Source organism: Perissodus microlepis, chromosome 1 (assembly GCF_051167445.1).
Source record: "Perissodus microlepis isolate ML-2025 ecotype Zambia chromosome 1, ASM5116744v1, whole genome shotgun sequence".
NCBI lineage: Eukaryota > Metazoa > Chordata > Actinopteri > Cichliformes > Cichlidae > Perissodus > Perissodus microlepis.
The window spans coordinates 16,376,676-16,393,211 of NC_140461.1; the positions used below are offsets into that span (position 1 = coordinate 16,376,676).

A 16,536-nucleotide genomic window follows, 5' to 3' on the forward strand; every position below is an offset into this window, starting at 1 on the left:
CACATCAACAAAACAGATGTTTGTGCTTTTTTTCTTTTGTAACTGAAAACCTTAGCTCCATTTTAGAGGCAGCTTCAATGCCTTTTAAGTAAGGTTCAATAAAACCCTCTGCACGAGACAAGGAAATTGCTTCCATATTTCTATGGAACACTATATAAACTTAAGAAGGATCTAAAATTTGTAGATTCCACACAAAATGTGTTTAACTGAAAAAAACAAAAACAAACGTAAATAATTTGCCACCAGAATGCTGAAAAAACCATCAGTGATCCAGTTGTTAGTTTACTTTAACAAATTATTTTTGTGTTAAACAGACCGTTGCATTCGTTTTTTATTACTTGACTGACAGTACTGAAATCTAATGTTGCTTTCAGCTGAGTTTAAGAGGAAATGTGAAACAGTTTTCATCCTTTGTTAAATAAGAAAGTGAATGGTTACTGAGTCCTGAGATAATTTGAAGCTAGAACACTAAATCACAAAACTAAAATATCTGTAATAATTTGAAACTACTAAAAGCTGTAAGAGAAGACCGACAACTACTTTACTTTATATGCGTTATTTGCATCATATGCATTGTGTTTTTGCTTCTGTAAGAATTTGTCTTATGGATTGGGCAGATTGTATGTTGCTAAAGAGCATACAAAGCTGTGCTAGGTAGAGAAAATTACCTTCTGAGCACCATGTGAAAACAAGCAGCTGGTTGATATTAAAAATGTTTGCTTATATGTGCAGTGTTTTTGAATTTGTCATAAAATGAAGATCTGCTTGATAGTGACAGCAAAATGCTGCTAACCAACTAATTGTTTAAGTCTTTAGTTATTAAATTTATAGACAAAACATCGATTCTCCCACAAATTTTAAAGTTTTATATTGTGCTCCCTGCTGGTAGTTGTCACAATGAAGCGTTACTTCAGTTTCAAAGTCAAACCCCCCCCAAAAAAAGAGCTCAGTCGGGTTACTTCTTTCTCACTTTTATTGAAAGAAATTCTTTCCTCCAGTTATCTAAAAAAAAAGGAAAGGGAAAAAAGGAGCTTGCTTCCACTTTGCAATTCCTCATCAAACATTGCCAAAACTGGGAGGTGTGCCAAAATCAAAGGCTGAATTAAAAATTTTGTACAGTATAATGGTCAGTCTTTAAAAATAAGAACTGCTGACAAAACAAAAGCCACGAAAACACTCAGGTGCGCAGACTTTCTGTAGGTTTGTGTGTGTACACTGCTCTTCTGTACCAAGATCAGCTGATGTATAATCTGTCAGGTGGACATGTACATTTATCCTATAGGACCAGTGGTTAAAGATTACATTCTTTAGTTTATCGAATCCTCTTCTGTTGGCGTGCGCGGTAGATGTCGTGTATGGGAGGAGCAATCGCTCCTTTATCATCCTCCTCGTCTGAGTCTGCGTTAGGCCTCTTGAGTGACTTGGCAATAGTGTGGTTCTCCATGGATCCGTTGCCCTCCCCTCCTACATCAGGCTGTCTACCAGTGATCAGCTCTACAGCAGCATCAACAGCTACAAAGAGCAGGGGTAAAAAAAGAAGCAGGTCAAATGAAAAGTACAACAACCTGTTAACACACAATTAGGCAGTGTAAAACAGCTGCTCTGTCACTACAGCATCCATCACCACAGCTTTTCTTCTAATGTGACTAAAAATAGAGGTTGTATGGATTCATCCTAAATGCAGACTTACTCTCAGGAAGTGTGCATCTCCTGAAAGTTTCCATGAGCTCATCCACTTGAACAAAGGGACCCTGCAGCAACAAACAATCACACACTCTTTTGAATCCAAGCAGCAAGGAGAGGGGAAAAAAACTGTTCCTAACATCTTTTATTCATTGCCAGTAAATATGAGCTTGATGAGTGTTAAGCTGCTGCTACTAACAGTGAAGCACGTAGGCGGAGGGAGCAGCTTCATTAGGATGACAGCAGCTGGGGGGACTGGGAAAACTCCACCAGGGACAGGGTGTAAACCTGGAGCTGCAGGGAGAAACACGAGAAGCTACGTCAAAGATGAATCCTTTCATGCTTTATGCAGCAGAGAGAGCAGTGGAAAGATGCATCGTGCTCGTAGGTTTACTGGATTTGAGGACTACGTACGGGCAAGGTGACGTGGCTGGAAGGGGATCATCTGATTTGTGTCTGGTTTGGGATACTCAGGTTTACGGTCAACTTCGTCCTTTAAAGCAGGTACAGAGGGTGCCACCACAGTCTCTGGGAGAAGTGCTGCCAGTTTGGCACGTGACACATCCTACAAACAAGACGCAGATACAAATTAAGTATCAGTTCATGTCAGCAGAAAAGCTGGAATCTGCTTATTTCAGCAGGAACAGGATACTGCGACGCCAAATGGGAAAACACACACCTTGTATCCAAGGGCCTTGAGTTCACTGGTGGAGCAGGGATAGAGGTCCATAAACTTGTATCTATCTACGAGTAAGGCCGTTTCTTTGCCCTCGTATTCATCCTTAAAGGCCATGAAACGCCTGCGCTCGACTTTCAGAATACTGGCTAGGTCTCCTATGTTGCTCTCGAAGGCAAGGAACCGGGCCCAGATCTCACTGAAAAAACAAAACACACATTACAGTTAATAAACACTGATATCGACAGTTATGAGATAAACGTACATGTATGCAGTTTATTCAATATTTGACATTACCCCGATTTTTCTGGTGATAAGCTTCCTGAGGTGAGGACACGTTCAAACAAAACCCTGGTGTTGTTATCCTCTGAAAGCCAAAAAAAAATCCTGATTATTTACAACAACAACAGGAGACATTTTTGCATTACAAAGGAAGAAACTAAGACATCACTATTTCTTTGATATCAAAAGTAACCCACAGAACTTGCTACGTACCATTGAGGTGTGAGAGGTAATCGATGTATGCAAGTATGTACTCTGGAATGTCGCCATACTTCTTCAAACCAAGCTCAAAAATTTTAAAGGCCACTGATTTATCCTTTTAACAAAAAAACAAAAACAACAAAAAAGCCCTTAGACGTGTATGCGTGAAAAACACACAGTTCATACACTACACATCTGATCACGTGTTCTTACCTTGCTGCAGTAGTATTCCATGAGCGCTGCGGTGACGTACACATGGTGGCGTGTGCGTGGATCTTCTCTGGCTTTTTTAAAGATGGTGCGACCTGATTTGATGCCCTCGGCTCTCCTGGCGAACTTCATGTACTGGATGTAGACCAGTGTGGGGTCGATGTCTTCAATCGCCAACAACTTATTATAGATGCTGTGGACCTTTTCGTACTTCATGCGACTCTAAGACAGCAGAAAAGGAAATGTGCCGATAAGCCAGCGTGCCTCTTACAGTCTGGGTTACAGAGTGTGCAGAGTTCGGAATGGACCCCCACCTCCTCATAGTCAGCAAAAGCAAAGTATAGAAGCATGTTCTTTTTCAGAAGAGTCCCGATGGCACGTTCATAGATGTTAGCTGCCTCATCGCTGAACAGCTTTGAGTTATTCATGTCCTGAGGGGTAGGGGGAGAAATACAGACTCATGGGACTGTTTGAGCTGAAGTTTGGCTTTATTTGAAAAATACTTAAGAGCCTTTAAACAAAAATACACATTAAATTTCACAATGATAAGGTTCATCTCTCACCCCTTTCTCTGCCAAAAGTTTGCTGGACTGCTCCAGGTACTGTGCTGCCTCATACCATATGTCAGGATGGTGGCCCAGGACCAGCAGGCACTGTTCATAGGCAAACATCACTGCACCACAAAAAATAAGAGTTAGTGACTAAAATATCGGCTCTTCAGCAGCTGAGGTTAAGCACATCTCAAGAATGCACGTGGAGAAAAGCGTCAATCCGCGCCCTCTAGTGGCTTCAATCCCACATGTCATGCATTACCCACTGACTACAGTTGAAAACGTACTAAAAAATTACATATCAGCATAACAACTGGAATTACAGTCCTCCCGACACAAACACAGAATAACATTTACCAACAACAGCTTGGCCACAAACAGTTACCTCTCTTTGTAATGAGGGTCTGGTCTTCTGTGCGCAGTGGGTTGCTTTTTTCCCACTGAATGTACTTCTTCCACATTTCCACCTGCTGTGCTTCCTGAGGGGAGTTCTGAGGTGGTACTGATGGTGCATTCCTGTCCAGCCCTTTCATCACCGTCTCATACTCCTGAAATATGGAAACAATACAGAAATCTGTATTAGCTTTATAATGAGAGTACACAGGACTGCACGTAGGCCTGTACATACTTGGGACACTGTGCAATATCTCACCTTAGCTACTCTCCTGGCATTCATGTAGTCTCTACTTCGATCCTCAATCATCTTTTTGGCCAAATGTACATTGATACCCTGTTTGTGAGACAGACAAGTCAGTCTACCAGTCACTCGGTACTCATGATGAAAAACCAAAAACTCCATATAAGAGCAGAAAAAGGTGGACCACCCGCCTCTTCATATTTGCTATAATCTCTCCAGAGCTGTTCAATGTTGATCATAGGGTTCACGCAGCCTCTCTGGTACACCCGCCGTACTGCGGTGATTCGCTGGTTCTCTGCATATGAACCCACAGCCTCACTAATAAAACAAAAATTTCAACATTAAAGAGATGCTAAGAGAGCTGAGTAACAATAAGGTCATGAAACAAAAATCACTTACACTCCCTTGAGGAAATTGATGTAATCCACCCAGATCTGAAAGAGTAACAGATAACGGTTATGCAATAGTAGTTTAAAAAACACTCATAACATTAGTACAAATACATTGTTCAGATTTGCATACCTGATATGACATAATTTCCATGCCAATTTTATCCAAGGCAAAGTCATAAGCCTGAGCCATCTTCTCTCTGATGGCAAGAAGAAGAGGTGTAAAATTGTATGGCAGTAAATAAATGCTCAATAAAACAATGCAGCTTGTCATCTTACTTGTAGCTGGGAAGCTTTCCTTTGGTCTCTCGAACATATGAGAGGTAGCATTTCCACAGGTCGATGTGCAACACTTTCATTAGGCATCTCTGAAACAACTACAGGGGCCAGAAGATGTTAGACAACAAAGCAGATGGAAACACACTTTTATATGTCACATACAGTCACAACACTTTCTCCTAACTATCTGACTCTGGATGCAGATCATCTGTTTACAATGTAGCAGGATTGCTACATTTAACGGCATGAAGTTAAACCCAGAATACCAGATTTGTTCATGTTCAAATCTTTGACCTAAAATGTATTTCATGTATATCAATTTATTGTTTTTATTTAATATTTATAAGGGGGATAAATGTTGAAAAGCTTAAAGACATCTAAAGACACACTGCTAGTGTGGAAACCTAGTGAGAAAAATCCCCCAAAGTGTCATCAATTGAGTTCAAAAAAGCAACTAACCCACTTCTAACATTTCAAAGACTTATTGATTTATAAAATTAATATTTTCTATTTAATCACCATTTCCAGGTGCTTTTTAATGAGTAGTATAATTGTCTGTATGCATATTCCCTTTGAAATCAGAAACAATACTTAACTAGTGTATTTAGGAAGTCATACCACCCTTCCCAGATTTTAAAATTTCACTTTCAGATTTCATGAGTGAGGCGGACACTTACCTTTTCTACCTTGTCATAGTTTTTAGCCTTGATCTGAAAATAAGAGTGTAATGCAATGTTAATTTTCCTGTACTTTTATGGCTTATCGGAAACATGCATTCATGCAAATGTAACAACCATTCACAAACGCACGCACATACACGACCTCAAAGATCAACAAAGTGAAATTCACACAAGAATGACAAACTACTTTTAGAAAGGGGTTTATTTTCATTGTAGTTGCGCCACATTACCCAGGAAAAATGCTGAAATTGGACTTCAGGCTGAGAAATCCAGTATTCAGAGAAAAAAAAAGGGCCCTTTTCCACATAGCTCAAAGCCTCAGGTGTGCTCGATCCATTAGTAAAAATTTGCAGCGATGAATTTCTTACGGCCTACTACAAATGAGCTGAAACCATCCTCCGGTACGTAGAGGTAATGCTGTTATTTCTGTGGCATAAGCACTGTAGAAATGTGTAAGCACATCCATTTTATCCATAGTGCAATAATAAAAATTTGAAAAATGATTAGGGGGGGTGGAGGTGGGTGCGCTGAATTAGGCTTATGGTAACAAAAACAATAACTTTGCATGGCTACACTGACAAAGCAAAGGTCACTGCTATAACATACTTAAGGAGGCTTAAATATGTAAAAAGTCACAGAGACGTCATGAAATTATTAACAATGTCCTGACACTGCAGCTTAGACAGTTTACAGATTAATGTTAATATTTACACAGAAATGTGGACCAAATTCTAAACTAGTTGTTTTTGTGCGACCTATTAAACAAAAATACTAAGACTGCAACGTTCCTATGGCTGTAAGGCCCAATGTAACTGCACTGGTATATACAAAAGCCATTTTAGACCTACAAGAATAACATTAACATAAAAGATTTCAAGGTCAACTACAATTAATTAACGGTGGAACTCAATTTTCAAATTTTTTCAGTCATTAGGAAATGTCTTAAGGCGCTTAAGAAATAACCTACACTTCCTACTCTTTAAAAAAAAGAACAACAAACCCAGACATAAAGCACCAGTAAACCTTTAATAATAAAAGAGGAAGAATACAGTGACATGTAAATCTTTGAACAACTCTTCATAACCTCTGTTACTGTTACTCTGAAAGATATGAAGATAAATAAATACTATTAAATACTCTTTAAAAAAAATAGGAAAAGTTGCAAAGGTGTGCAGCAACTTTTGCATGCGACAAAACTTTTCTTCGAATGTAAATGTTGCTCAAAAAACAATAAAAATCTAGGGGACAATTATATCACCACATCAGATTTAGATGAAATATTCAAGTTAAAAATCCTTTACCACCAAACACTGTACTTTGTTGATAAAAAAATGAGATCATAAACTCTTTAATGGCCAGCTTAATATCTATCGATCTATCTATGTATATAGTAAAGTAAAACTTTAGTTATTTAAGCAAGCTTTGACATAGGAATAGAAATGGCATAAGATTTAATACTAGAATGTCTAAGCTTTCTGAAATGTAGTGTATTTGGTTGGGTTACTTGCTGAAAGGGTTAAGTGTGAGAGAATCACAGGTAGCTTTGTCAACAAAAGCTTTTACTAGAGCTGATGCAAATCCTGTTTTTGTGTAATACTGCAACAGAGAAGTTACATAATGTGCACAAATTACACTGCAGTGATGTTTTGTTTGGATGCATCTGCCTAGGTGGTTGCAGAAAAGCTCCTCCTGATATTTAACATGCCACATCCCTTTTCGCACTAAGTTGCATAATCGTTTCAAGCACAAAATTCTACTTGAGATGACTTGCTGCAACACACCTTTTTGTTAATGATTTAAAGCTTACTATCAGCTTACTTTAACTGAAAAAAAATGGAAAGCTCACAAGAAAAACATGAATATAATTAGACAAACAGCTTTAAGTAGAGAAAGCACTTCAAGGCAGAAGATTAGTAAAGCCACATAATTTCTATTAAAAAAATTAAACGCAACTTCTCCACTATTTGTTGAAGATAACTACACTGAACTTTCCTTGGGGTGACCTAGTTTCTGAGAAATGCAATCAAAATGGTCCTAATGTATAAGAGTGCAGATTTTCTAAGTTTCCAATTTTTGAGGTCCACCATCCAACAAATGAATACAGTACTGGCTGCTATCTTTCAACACTGCTGTTAAGGTAGCGCAAATCTGCAGTTCATATGTGAATACACAGTAGCTCAACTGCATTTAGTTCCCATAGTCATAAAGGTTATACAGAAGGATCCACTCTGAGAGAAAACAAGACACGAACTTAACAAACGTAGGCACACTTTACCCTGTTGTTTCCTCTCAAAACATTTTTATCCATCATAGCACAGGCTGCTCATACTGTATAACTCAAACAAACAAGTTAATGCACCCTGAAGGAAGCCCAAAGTAAGTTAGCCCCATTAAGCTCTTCTTACAAACTGCGTGTAAAATATTTTAGTAAGGGTACAAAATATAGATAAACCTCAGTCTAAACAGTTAAAAACAGCTGGTTAGTCTCTCTATACAGTGCCTATATTAATCAGACATAACTTTGTATTTTGATCAATGTGCTGCCTCAACATAAACCCAACTGAGCCGTGGGCTCTAAAACTAGGTCTTCAAAAGTGGTGAGTTATGAAGAAGACATGCTATGATCTGCACAAAGCAAATGAGGTCTTTAGAAAATGTGCCTAACACACACACACACACACACAAAAGAATTTTGCATCGACTTTAAGTGAAGAACACTATGACGATTTTTGACTACTTAACTCTTTAATTTATTTTAAGTTGAGATCATCCCCCACATACTTACCACACAGACTTTCTTTCTACATTATCATAAAATAAAAAAATAATTAAAAAAAAAATACATATATTACTAACACATACATCAAACTACGATAGTATACAAAGGCCTTCTGTTGCTGGGGGAAAAAAAACCTTTGTCTGTTTTAGTTATTGACTGTTATTTCAGCTAACAGAAGGCTTAATGCAAGTATGCCGGAATAAAAACTGGGTTTGGGGTTTTGGAATTAACTGTTTGGTGGGGAAAGAGGACTAAACAACGTGGGTTTAAAAAACAAACAAAAAAAAAAAAACAACACTTTAAAAGTATTGTATAAGATCAGATTCAAAAATCAGCTTTATTAGTCAAGTATGCTCATCCATATAACAAATCTGACACTTGCTTAGAGCTCTTCCCTGCCATCTTCTGTTGCTACTAGCTGACCTCTAAAACTACACACACTAAAAGCTTACTTAACTTGAAATGCAACATTTTTTAATGTCAGTACTGTTTACATTTTATTTGCTTGCATTTTATTGTAAATGTTAATATTATGTATAGGGGAAAAAAAATCAGTCTACTGTCATGTCTTCTGCAGGTCCACAGCTTTGTTTAAAGCTGACAGTAGATGGTGTACCTACTATTCGTTTAAAATTTATAATTACTTTCCTGCTTTAAAAAAATGGATCCTAAGCAAACATCTAAAGTTAGAAACCACATATGTTCAAGTTTTGTTTTTTTAAATAAAGCGACTTTAAATAAACATATTGTTTACGAGTCAAGCTTCCAGACCAAAAAAACAAAAAGGCACCAGTGATGTGTAGATGCAACTGTTTTATTTTAACCCTCTAGCTTGTCTGCAGCAGATTACCAAGCAATAACCCAATAATAACAGTAATAGTAGACAACTCTTTAATAGCTTGCTGTTGGTATTTTTAGAGGGCCTAAAAAGTGTGGACTTTAACAGTGATGCTTTACTGATGCAAATTAAGGAAATTGCTACTGGTCGTTTTAGAAAAGACTAGTCTGTTTGGAAAAGCACATCTCTCCCTGTATTTCAGTGTGTGAAGACCAGGGGTGGACACATGGGGGTGATGTAACTTCACACAGGGAAGAAACCCCCTCAACCAGCCAACTACAGCCACTAGAACCTCAAATAAACCCACATTCGGTGCACAGCACAAAAGTAGCAAGTCTCCAGAAGGCAGGAGTTGCCTTTTAACTGGAAACTAAAGTCTGATGGTTTGGTGCAACTTCCTGTGTAACTTTTGGAAAGCACTGGTTTAAAATCAGTTGCAGTCATCTTCTGCAAAGGTGAAGGGCATCAAGGTTATTTTATTGGGTTAGCAAAAATTATTTGTTTGGGGAGGGGGGGGGGGGGAGTCATTCTATCAGTAGCAGCGAAGCCTGTTGATGGCATTGAGGCAATAGGGTCACTTGTCTTCAGGAGGAGTGGGGAGAAAGAAAGGGCCACACAGTTAAAATGTTTTTATACAGTTACCCAAAAGAAATGACACAGGAGGCAATAAATTGACACAACAAGTGAATAAAAGGCTAATGCACTCCAATACTATTAAAATAGTTTTAATACTGTTGCAGACCAAACATGCAACAAATGCACTTTACCCCATTAAAAATATGGCGCAGAAAATGTGTACTTTAAAATCCTGGGAACATAAGAAGAATTTTGTGGAAAAGATACTGTTAGAACTAATTCCCCCTTTGTTTGAATTTTTAAAAAGGCACAACTCTTAAGAAGTCAAGCAAGAGCCTGGGAAATATAAAGCGTTTCACATCGTTCTTCACGCATGTTCAATCCATGTCCTTCAGGTTTAAATCACTTGTTAATCGTGACTGTTGATGACAATCTTGTAATGAAAACTACAAAATTTAGGACCAATAGTTCCAGCTGAAGTAGGCAGGCTCAGTGATCCAAAATAAGAGTTGCGACTTTATTGGTCATTAAAGTAAGACAGTTTGGTCGTGTGAAAATCACATTGTTGATCATTTGAGGAAAAAACAAAAATCCCAGCCATGCACACTAAATAAAATTAAAAACAAAAGAAAAGTCTTAACCTCAGCTTCAATGTATAGCTTCCAGAATCTGCCAGAACTTGGGAACTGTGAGACAAGTCGCTCATATGTCTTCCTTGCTTTGTCTATGGGTTGGTTCTAAAGAAGGAAAATGCATTGACACCTCACACTATTTAACATATCAAAAACCAGTCATGGGAGGAAAAGATTTTATGGCTGCTTTGTATTCTAACAGTTTATAACCCAAGCCCAACCACCCTTATTCCCCAGTTTCCTTAACCCCAGGAATACAACTCTGTGTCACTAAACCTGTGCTTCTCGAATCAGAATGCTCCATGCGTCAAGGTCATATGGGTTTTCTTCCAACTTCTTCTCTGCCTTCTTCACCTTCTCAGGGATATATTCTGCTGCTGCCTGCAAGACAGCACAAAGGCACAGGGACAACATAGTTATGCCTCTGAATAGTGCTGGGGAACAACTAATCTAAGGGCCAAGCGCTAAGTGAGGCCCATCCTGAGGCTTAGAACATACATAAGTAGGTTTAGTATTCTATGGTAGTCAATAATAGAATAACTGGCTACCACACTGCAGGTAGAGAAATTTACGAATATTTGGGTGGTAATTCACATTACAAATACAGAACAATGTCCGATTAGCTGGCATGTTAACTCCTTTTACGTGGCGCGACTAAGACTACATTCGATTAATGTGTACTAATAGATTATAAAAGTGTTTAAATTAACTCAATTGGTTTAACAACAAGCGTTAAGTCGCGACTTTACTACAAACGCTTATACTCAATATGGCGAACGACGGGCTAAACTTGCAGCTTTCAGTCGTAACCCAAACATACATATCTGCTACTAGTACTAGCTAAAATCGACGTAAAATAAGTCGAAACATAAGCAAATACTACCGCTTTGTCAACTTGCTAACATTATCCAAAATAACACGGTGTAAATCATGCATTCTTTTCAGCACGGGTTAGCTTGACCCGCTGCGTGTAGCTACCTGTTCGGCCGTTGCCTCCGTCGACATGGCTGGAAGAGTAACCTAGGTTAGAAATGTCTTTATCAATTGTGTGAACACTCAAAGAATAACGCGATGGCACGTTTTTAAAAACACTTCGTAATCGGCATAGCTTCAAAGAAGACGATCACATTGCCATCAAGCGACTAGCCGCTCAACGGCTCGCCGATGTCTTAAAATGGCGTGACACTGGTGTTCCGCTCCGCCAGTGGCAACAACAATAACAGTTCCGGCGCGAGTCCTTCAAAATAAAGCGCCGATCTCTACGAAAGCGAGTTTGACAGTGTGCCCTTTGCCCTGCTCCTCTGAGTGCAGTTTATCTAAAGTTACATTGTATGTTCTGTACACTACATTGTGTAAGAAAAATGATTTACACGATTAAAACTATAGTCTATTTGCATTTTTTCAAGTTTATTATTTTTTTAAATAAATAAATAAAATACCATGAAATTCTAAATGTGCCTTGTAAATTATGTTTTACTGTGATGTGCATCTGCTAATGTGCACTCAGGTGATTCCTATGCGACTGCAAACCCGTGTTACAATTTTGACCTATAGGGGGCCTCTAGTAGTCAGTCAGTTTACAAATACTGACTTGTACCTCGACCCCTAGGCTTATTAATCCTTTTTGTGTAGATAAAAATACATAAATAAATTAAAACAAATCCGTTGTTTACTGGAATTGCAGAAAATATGGCAATCAGTAAAACAAAGCTTGTTTTGTGCTGCAGACTGCTGGCCACCTCACTGGCCAATAGGGGGAGACAAACGATAACCATCGAGAGCGCGCACTTTCATATAACCGTCTGGCAAAATCCAAGCAGACCAAAGCAAAAGACCGCGGAGCCAGTTCACGAGTAGACGGCTACCTTTTTTTCTTCTTCTTTCTTCCATACAAACTATTTCAGCAACAGCAACGCCGTGTTCGGTCTTCAGTGCTAAAGGAATTTATATACGGGGCCTTCTGCACATGTGGGTTCTTCTGATTACCCCCATTATCATCCCAGCTGTGTTTACCCAAGATAAACCAAGTTAGACAAGAGGTGTTCACACCTGTTTTCCAGCTGACCGGGCAGGCTCTGTGATTTGTTGTGTGTAACTCGGGTGAGGACAGATGAGGACTGACAAAGACAAATGCCTTTTGGTGGATTACATTATAGCTGGTCGACTCAGACACAAGGGGCTTATGGGCAGCTTTTTTGCCAGCTGGGTGCCTCCTGCCTGTCTGAGTAGTAGATTTCAGCTTGTATTTCCTTTGAAGGCTAGTCAGCGTGTTTTTGGCATCACTAGTCCTAACTTTCATCATATTGATCTAGATTTCATATCTCTTCCAGGATCAAAATTAGAAAAAAAAAACTGTTATTGCTGGTCTTTTCACAGCAGATCAAGCGAGCAGTACAAATTAAAATAAAATAAAAAAAAAAAGTCATTAGTGGAATGAAGATGTGCTTGGACAATCGGTTAAGCAAATACCTCCTATCTGGGGCATTAGGGGTTGTGTCAATGTGAAGCCTAGAGTAAGTACTAGCTAGCTTATTTTTAGAACACATGATAGAAGGGTGGCTAAAAAGATGATGCTGCTGCCTTTGGATTGTACATTTTCATATTCTATTTTTATTATTTTCTTCTAACTTTACTAGGCTATAGTAAGTATGCTGCTGACACTTTACTAGAGGAACAAATCATGAAGCAATCACATTAACAATTCAAACTTTATTGTTATTATTCTGAATATATGTAAACAAAAGTTGGAAATTGTATTTCACATTGTCATTTATTGATGTTAGCTATAAATCCATCTCATCCTGGCAAAACCCGAAGGGGACTATAGTATTGCATTAACACTTTGCCTGTGTTTTATTATACTTCAAATGTAAGCTACATCTCTGTGTTCATTCTTTTGTTCCTCTCATCCTTCTCAACCCCTTTGTCTTTATTCTTTATTTCATGTATGTTGTCAGTAATTTTCAGTATACCTTATTTCTTTTTATGAAAAAAGCTCCCCATTGTAGTGTACTGTTTTCTGTCTAACCGACTTCCCAGAAACGAACCAGTGAATCCCCCATCTTTGCACCTGCTCTGTAATCATTTAATCTGGACTGGCCAATGCCGTCAGTTCGCAAACATTCGCTTCCAGTTCCTAGAGAAAAGAGACATGTTAGAGGCTGGCAGGCCCGCGGAGCGGTGCGTCTAGACAGGGTAACGGACACCCTTTACAGAGATGGGCAACGCTGCCCAAAGAAGACGGAGACGCGTTTGAATTGTGTAGCTACGACGTGGGTTCGGTGTGGTGTTTCTGGAAGATCATATGCAAGAGTTATTTAGTGTTTAAAATGTGGGAGATGGTGGCGTTGCCGAGAGCGAGCTCTCCCTTCCTGTCGTCTAGGACAAGATGGCAGCAATGCAGGCGAACTGTACATGGTATGGATTTATAAGTCCATAACATGTTCAGAGAAGCCCTGGATTATACTTATAGTGACTCTATGTGAAGGTAAGCAGCGGGGTGGTGGGAAGGCTATTTTTCTGTGGTGTTTATTTAGCCTAACCTTTGAAATGGTAGTCTAAATGTGACGCAATACTAAGTGACAACTTAGCTACAAACTTAGCTAGCGAGCTTTTGCCTTTATAACCCAATATGTAAGCGTGCCTTTCGTGCGCAGGTAGTTCCCCCAGCACTTTGGATATTTGATTGGTTAAACCTGAATTAATTTTCTCTTTTAGTCAAACTGTGGTGTTATTGTGTGCAAATTATTGGCGTGAGTGCCAACACTGACGCGTTTGCTGTTTTCAGTGTTGTCACGGCGACCAGTTGATTTCTTTTAACACAAGGTCGACTCGTTTAGCTTTGGAAACTACAATCGCTTGTTCTAATGTTAACTAACTCTAAATGGACGATAAGGATCGTGTGACTTAAGTAGTGAGTGCTGTGTTAGTTAAGGTTACATTGGGTTTCGCCTGTGAGTCAGCTAACATATGCTAGTCAAAGATTATCGCATAATGTTAATACTTTATCATAATCAGGCATGGCAAAAATAAGCAGACCTTATGTACAACCCAGTCATACTTTTTGGTTTAAATTTGTACCAGATGTATGGCAGTGCCACGTGTTGTTAAATTGTAGTTAACTGGGAGTATAATTGTGATGAAGCATTTGAAGTGTCTCTGTCATTTTCAGACGTTTATGTTTTTCGGTAATGATGATCTAGAAAAAAACCCTTTCAAGTTAGAATGCTAACAACAGCTCATTGAAGTGCACCCAGACTTCGTTTTCCTGGACCAAAAATATGAAGCTGTTTTTGTCAGCAGGCATAAACGCGTTGGAAGAAAAAAGGTTTAAGAACCCAAAGTATCAAGTTAATCATACAGTATATCTGTAATTATCTGCTTGGTGTTTTGCCGCATTGACTGTGGTGGTTTTGTGTTAAATATAAAGATTAGGACGTATAAGTGAGTTCCTTTGTGTGATCCAGCAAAATTAAAGTGTGCTGTGTAATTGTAGGCAAGATTATTTGAACAGCCAGCTATTTATGTGGCGGCAGCCATAGTGAGGTTCCTTCTCCTTTTAAAACTCAGAGAAATTCAATACCCAGACTGTGGCTTGTAAAGCTAATGTACTTTCCCTGCCTTAGTTTTTTTTCTTTTTCTTTTTACATTGCCAGTAACACTTGTCTGATGTAAATAGCATCAAGTGACTATCCAGTAATGTGTTGCTCATTTGGTTATGAGTAACTTAGATAAACTAGTCTTCAAGTTTCACAGCCTATTATAATACCTTGGTGACGTTACCACCAGTGAGCACTTGTGACACTCAGAGTAAACTTCAGCACTGCACTGCTATTTTTTTGGGAATTTTTTTCTCCCCTCGATACTCTTGTCTGCTGATTATGTCTGTGTTCTTCACTTTATCAGTAGCATAGAAAGGCCACTAATGCATGGCTGTGGGTGGCAATGATGGCAGTAATGACAGATGAAAGTCAGGCCAGTAAATAACATAACTAGTGGTTTACCTTACAGTAATTGGTATTAGTGAGCAATTTTGGTTGGTGAGTGAGGGAATAATGACTGCACATATCTACTAAACCTGGGGCAACTGGTTATCTGTTTTGCACTGTGGCAAGCTTAAAGACCGGTTCTTGGGTGATGTTATCTTGAGGTGTGGGTACAGACATGAGGTAGTAAACTGTTACGCAGAGAGGTGTGGTGAGGAAAACATCAATCTTCACTCTATCTTAACTGAAGTAATTGCTTTATTGTCTCTTGCCAATATCATGCACATACAGACAGCATCTTCTCAAAATGGCCCCCAACCCACTTCCTGCCCACTTTAAATACTCTAAAGACCACGCCTTCTCAATTCAGACTTGCCTATAAAAGAGCTCCAATTGAGGCAGGCCTCCGCTTTACTGGGGAAACAAGATGGCCACCACAGAGGTAACCTGCAGAACACTTTGTTACATTAGTGCTTCCCAGCATAAACAAAACGGAGTGATTGAGAGTGTACGTAAGAGACCACCATGGCAAGAAGAAGCTGTGATGTAGACTGAATTGCAGAAGTGTTGGGTGGTAACTGTGTGTTATCTCAAAAGTAAACATCTATTACAGCTCACAGGGGATAATTACCAGTGATCTGGTCAAAACCTGGATTTTATTTACATTTCAGTTGCTTTTGTTCAGAAAGTGGAGAGGTAAAATAACTCTCTCTGCTAGTCTATAATGGCTTAATGAGTGTAAGACCATGTGGGTGGCTATGATAAATAATTACCTGATAGAAGTAAATTCTTATTTTTGTCAGTAGTATTTTGTTGTGTAACTTAGTTCACAAGATGCAATAAGGCAGTGGGTAATTTTTAAGAAAATGAATGAAGTGAATGGAAAAAATGGGGAAAATCTCATTATTACTCCATTATGGAAAAACAAGACAAACTCCATTACATTTGCAGTATAGAATACAAGACAGACTCAATGACTCAAGACAGATGTTTGTGTTGAGCTTTTTATTTATTTTTTAAACCCAGCACTACTTCAGGAATACACTGGTGTTTGTGTATGATAAAAGTCATGTACATTATGTTATTCTGTACTTTGCAGAATCATATTTCACCAGAATCTTGTCAGAAGTGAAATGTT

The 16,536-nt window shown here is 38.7% G+C and overlaps 2 protein-coding genes across 4 annotated transcripts in view; one reads left to right on the forward strand and one right to left on the reverse strand.

Annotated features, from left to right (window-relative positions):
• Positions 1 to 955: 955 nt before the first annotated feature.
• On the reverse strand, positions 956 to 11,622 carry cstf3 (cleavage stimulation factor, 3' pre-RNA, subunit 3). The gene is made up of 20 exons (XM_084932152.1): positions 11,392 to 11,622; positions 10,690 to 10,794; positions 10,423 to 10,518; positions 5,586 to 5,618; positions 4,909 to 5,006; positions 4,763 to 4,829; positions 4,640 to 4,674; positions 4,432 to 4,558; positions 4,256 to 4,333; positions 3,989 to 4,151; positions 3,616 to 3,725; positions 3,367 to 3,483; positions 3,056 to 3,274; positions 2,855 to 2,957; positions 2,657 to 2,726; positions 2,363 to 2,558; positions 2,098 to 2,248; positions 1,883 to 1,977; positions 1,691 to 1,751; positions 956 to 1,512 (listed from the first exon to the last, which is right to left on the reverse strand). Exons 1-20 carry the CDS (start codon positions 11,416 to 11,418, stop codon positions 1,313 to 1,315), a joined length of 2,151 nt encoding a protein of 716 aa, XP_084788278.1. The 5' UTR covers positions 11,419 to 11,622; the 3' UTR covers positions 956 to 1,312.
• Positions 11,623 to 13,535: 1,913 nt separating this feature from the next.
• Positions 13,536 to 16,536, forward strand: part of hipk3b (homeodomain interacting protein kinase 3b) — a 54,338-nt gene continuing 51,337 nt past the window's right edge. For all 3 annotated transcript variants that reach the window (XM_084932212.1, XM_084932231.1, XM_084932222.1), the window contains exon 1: positions 13,536 to 13,900. In XM_084932212.1, the coding sequence (XP_084788338.1) occupies positions 13,828 to 13,900 (73 nt within the window). In that variant the 5' untranslated portion in view covers positions 13,536 to 13,827. The remainder of the gene's footprint in view (positions 13,901 to 16,536) is intronic.

Bases quoted from the DNA above. Each gene is read 5' to 3' on its own strand.
- cstf3 (XM_084932152.1), bottom strand. From the start codon at position 11,418: ATGTCGACGGAGGCAACGGCCGAACAG. The intron at 5,619-10,422 runs GTTAAGACTTTT...TCTTATTTTCAG, and splicing joins AGCTATACATTGAAGCTGAG to ATCAAGGCTAAAAACTATGA. The intron at 3,275-3,366 runs GTGGGGGTCCAT...CTGCTGTCTTAG, and splicing joins CTTTTGCTGACTATGAGGAG to AGTCGCATGAAGTACGAAAA.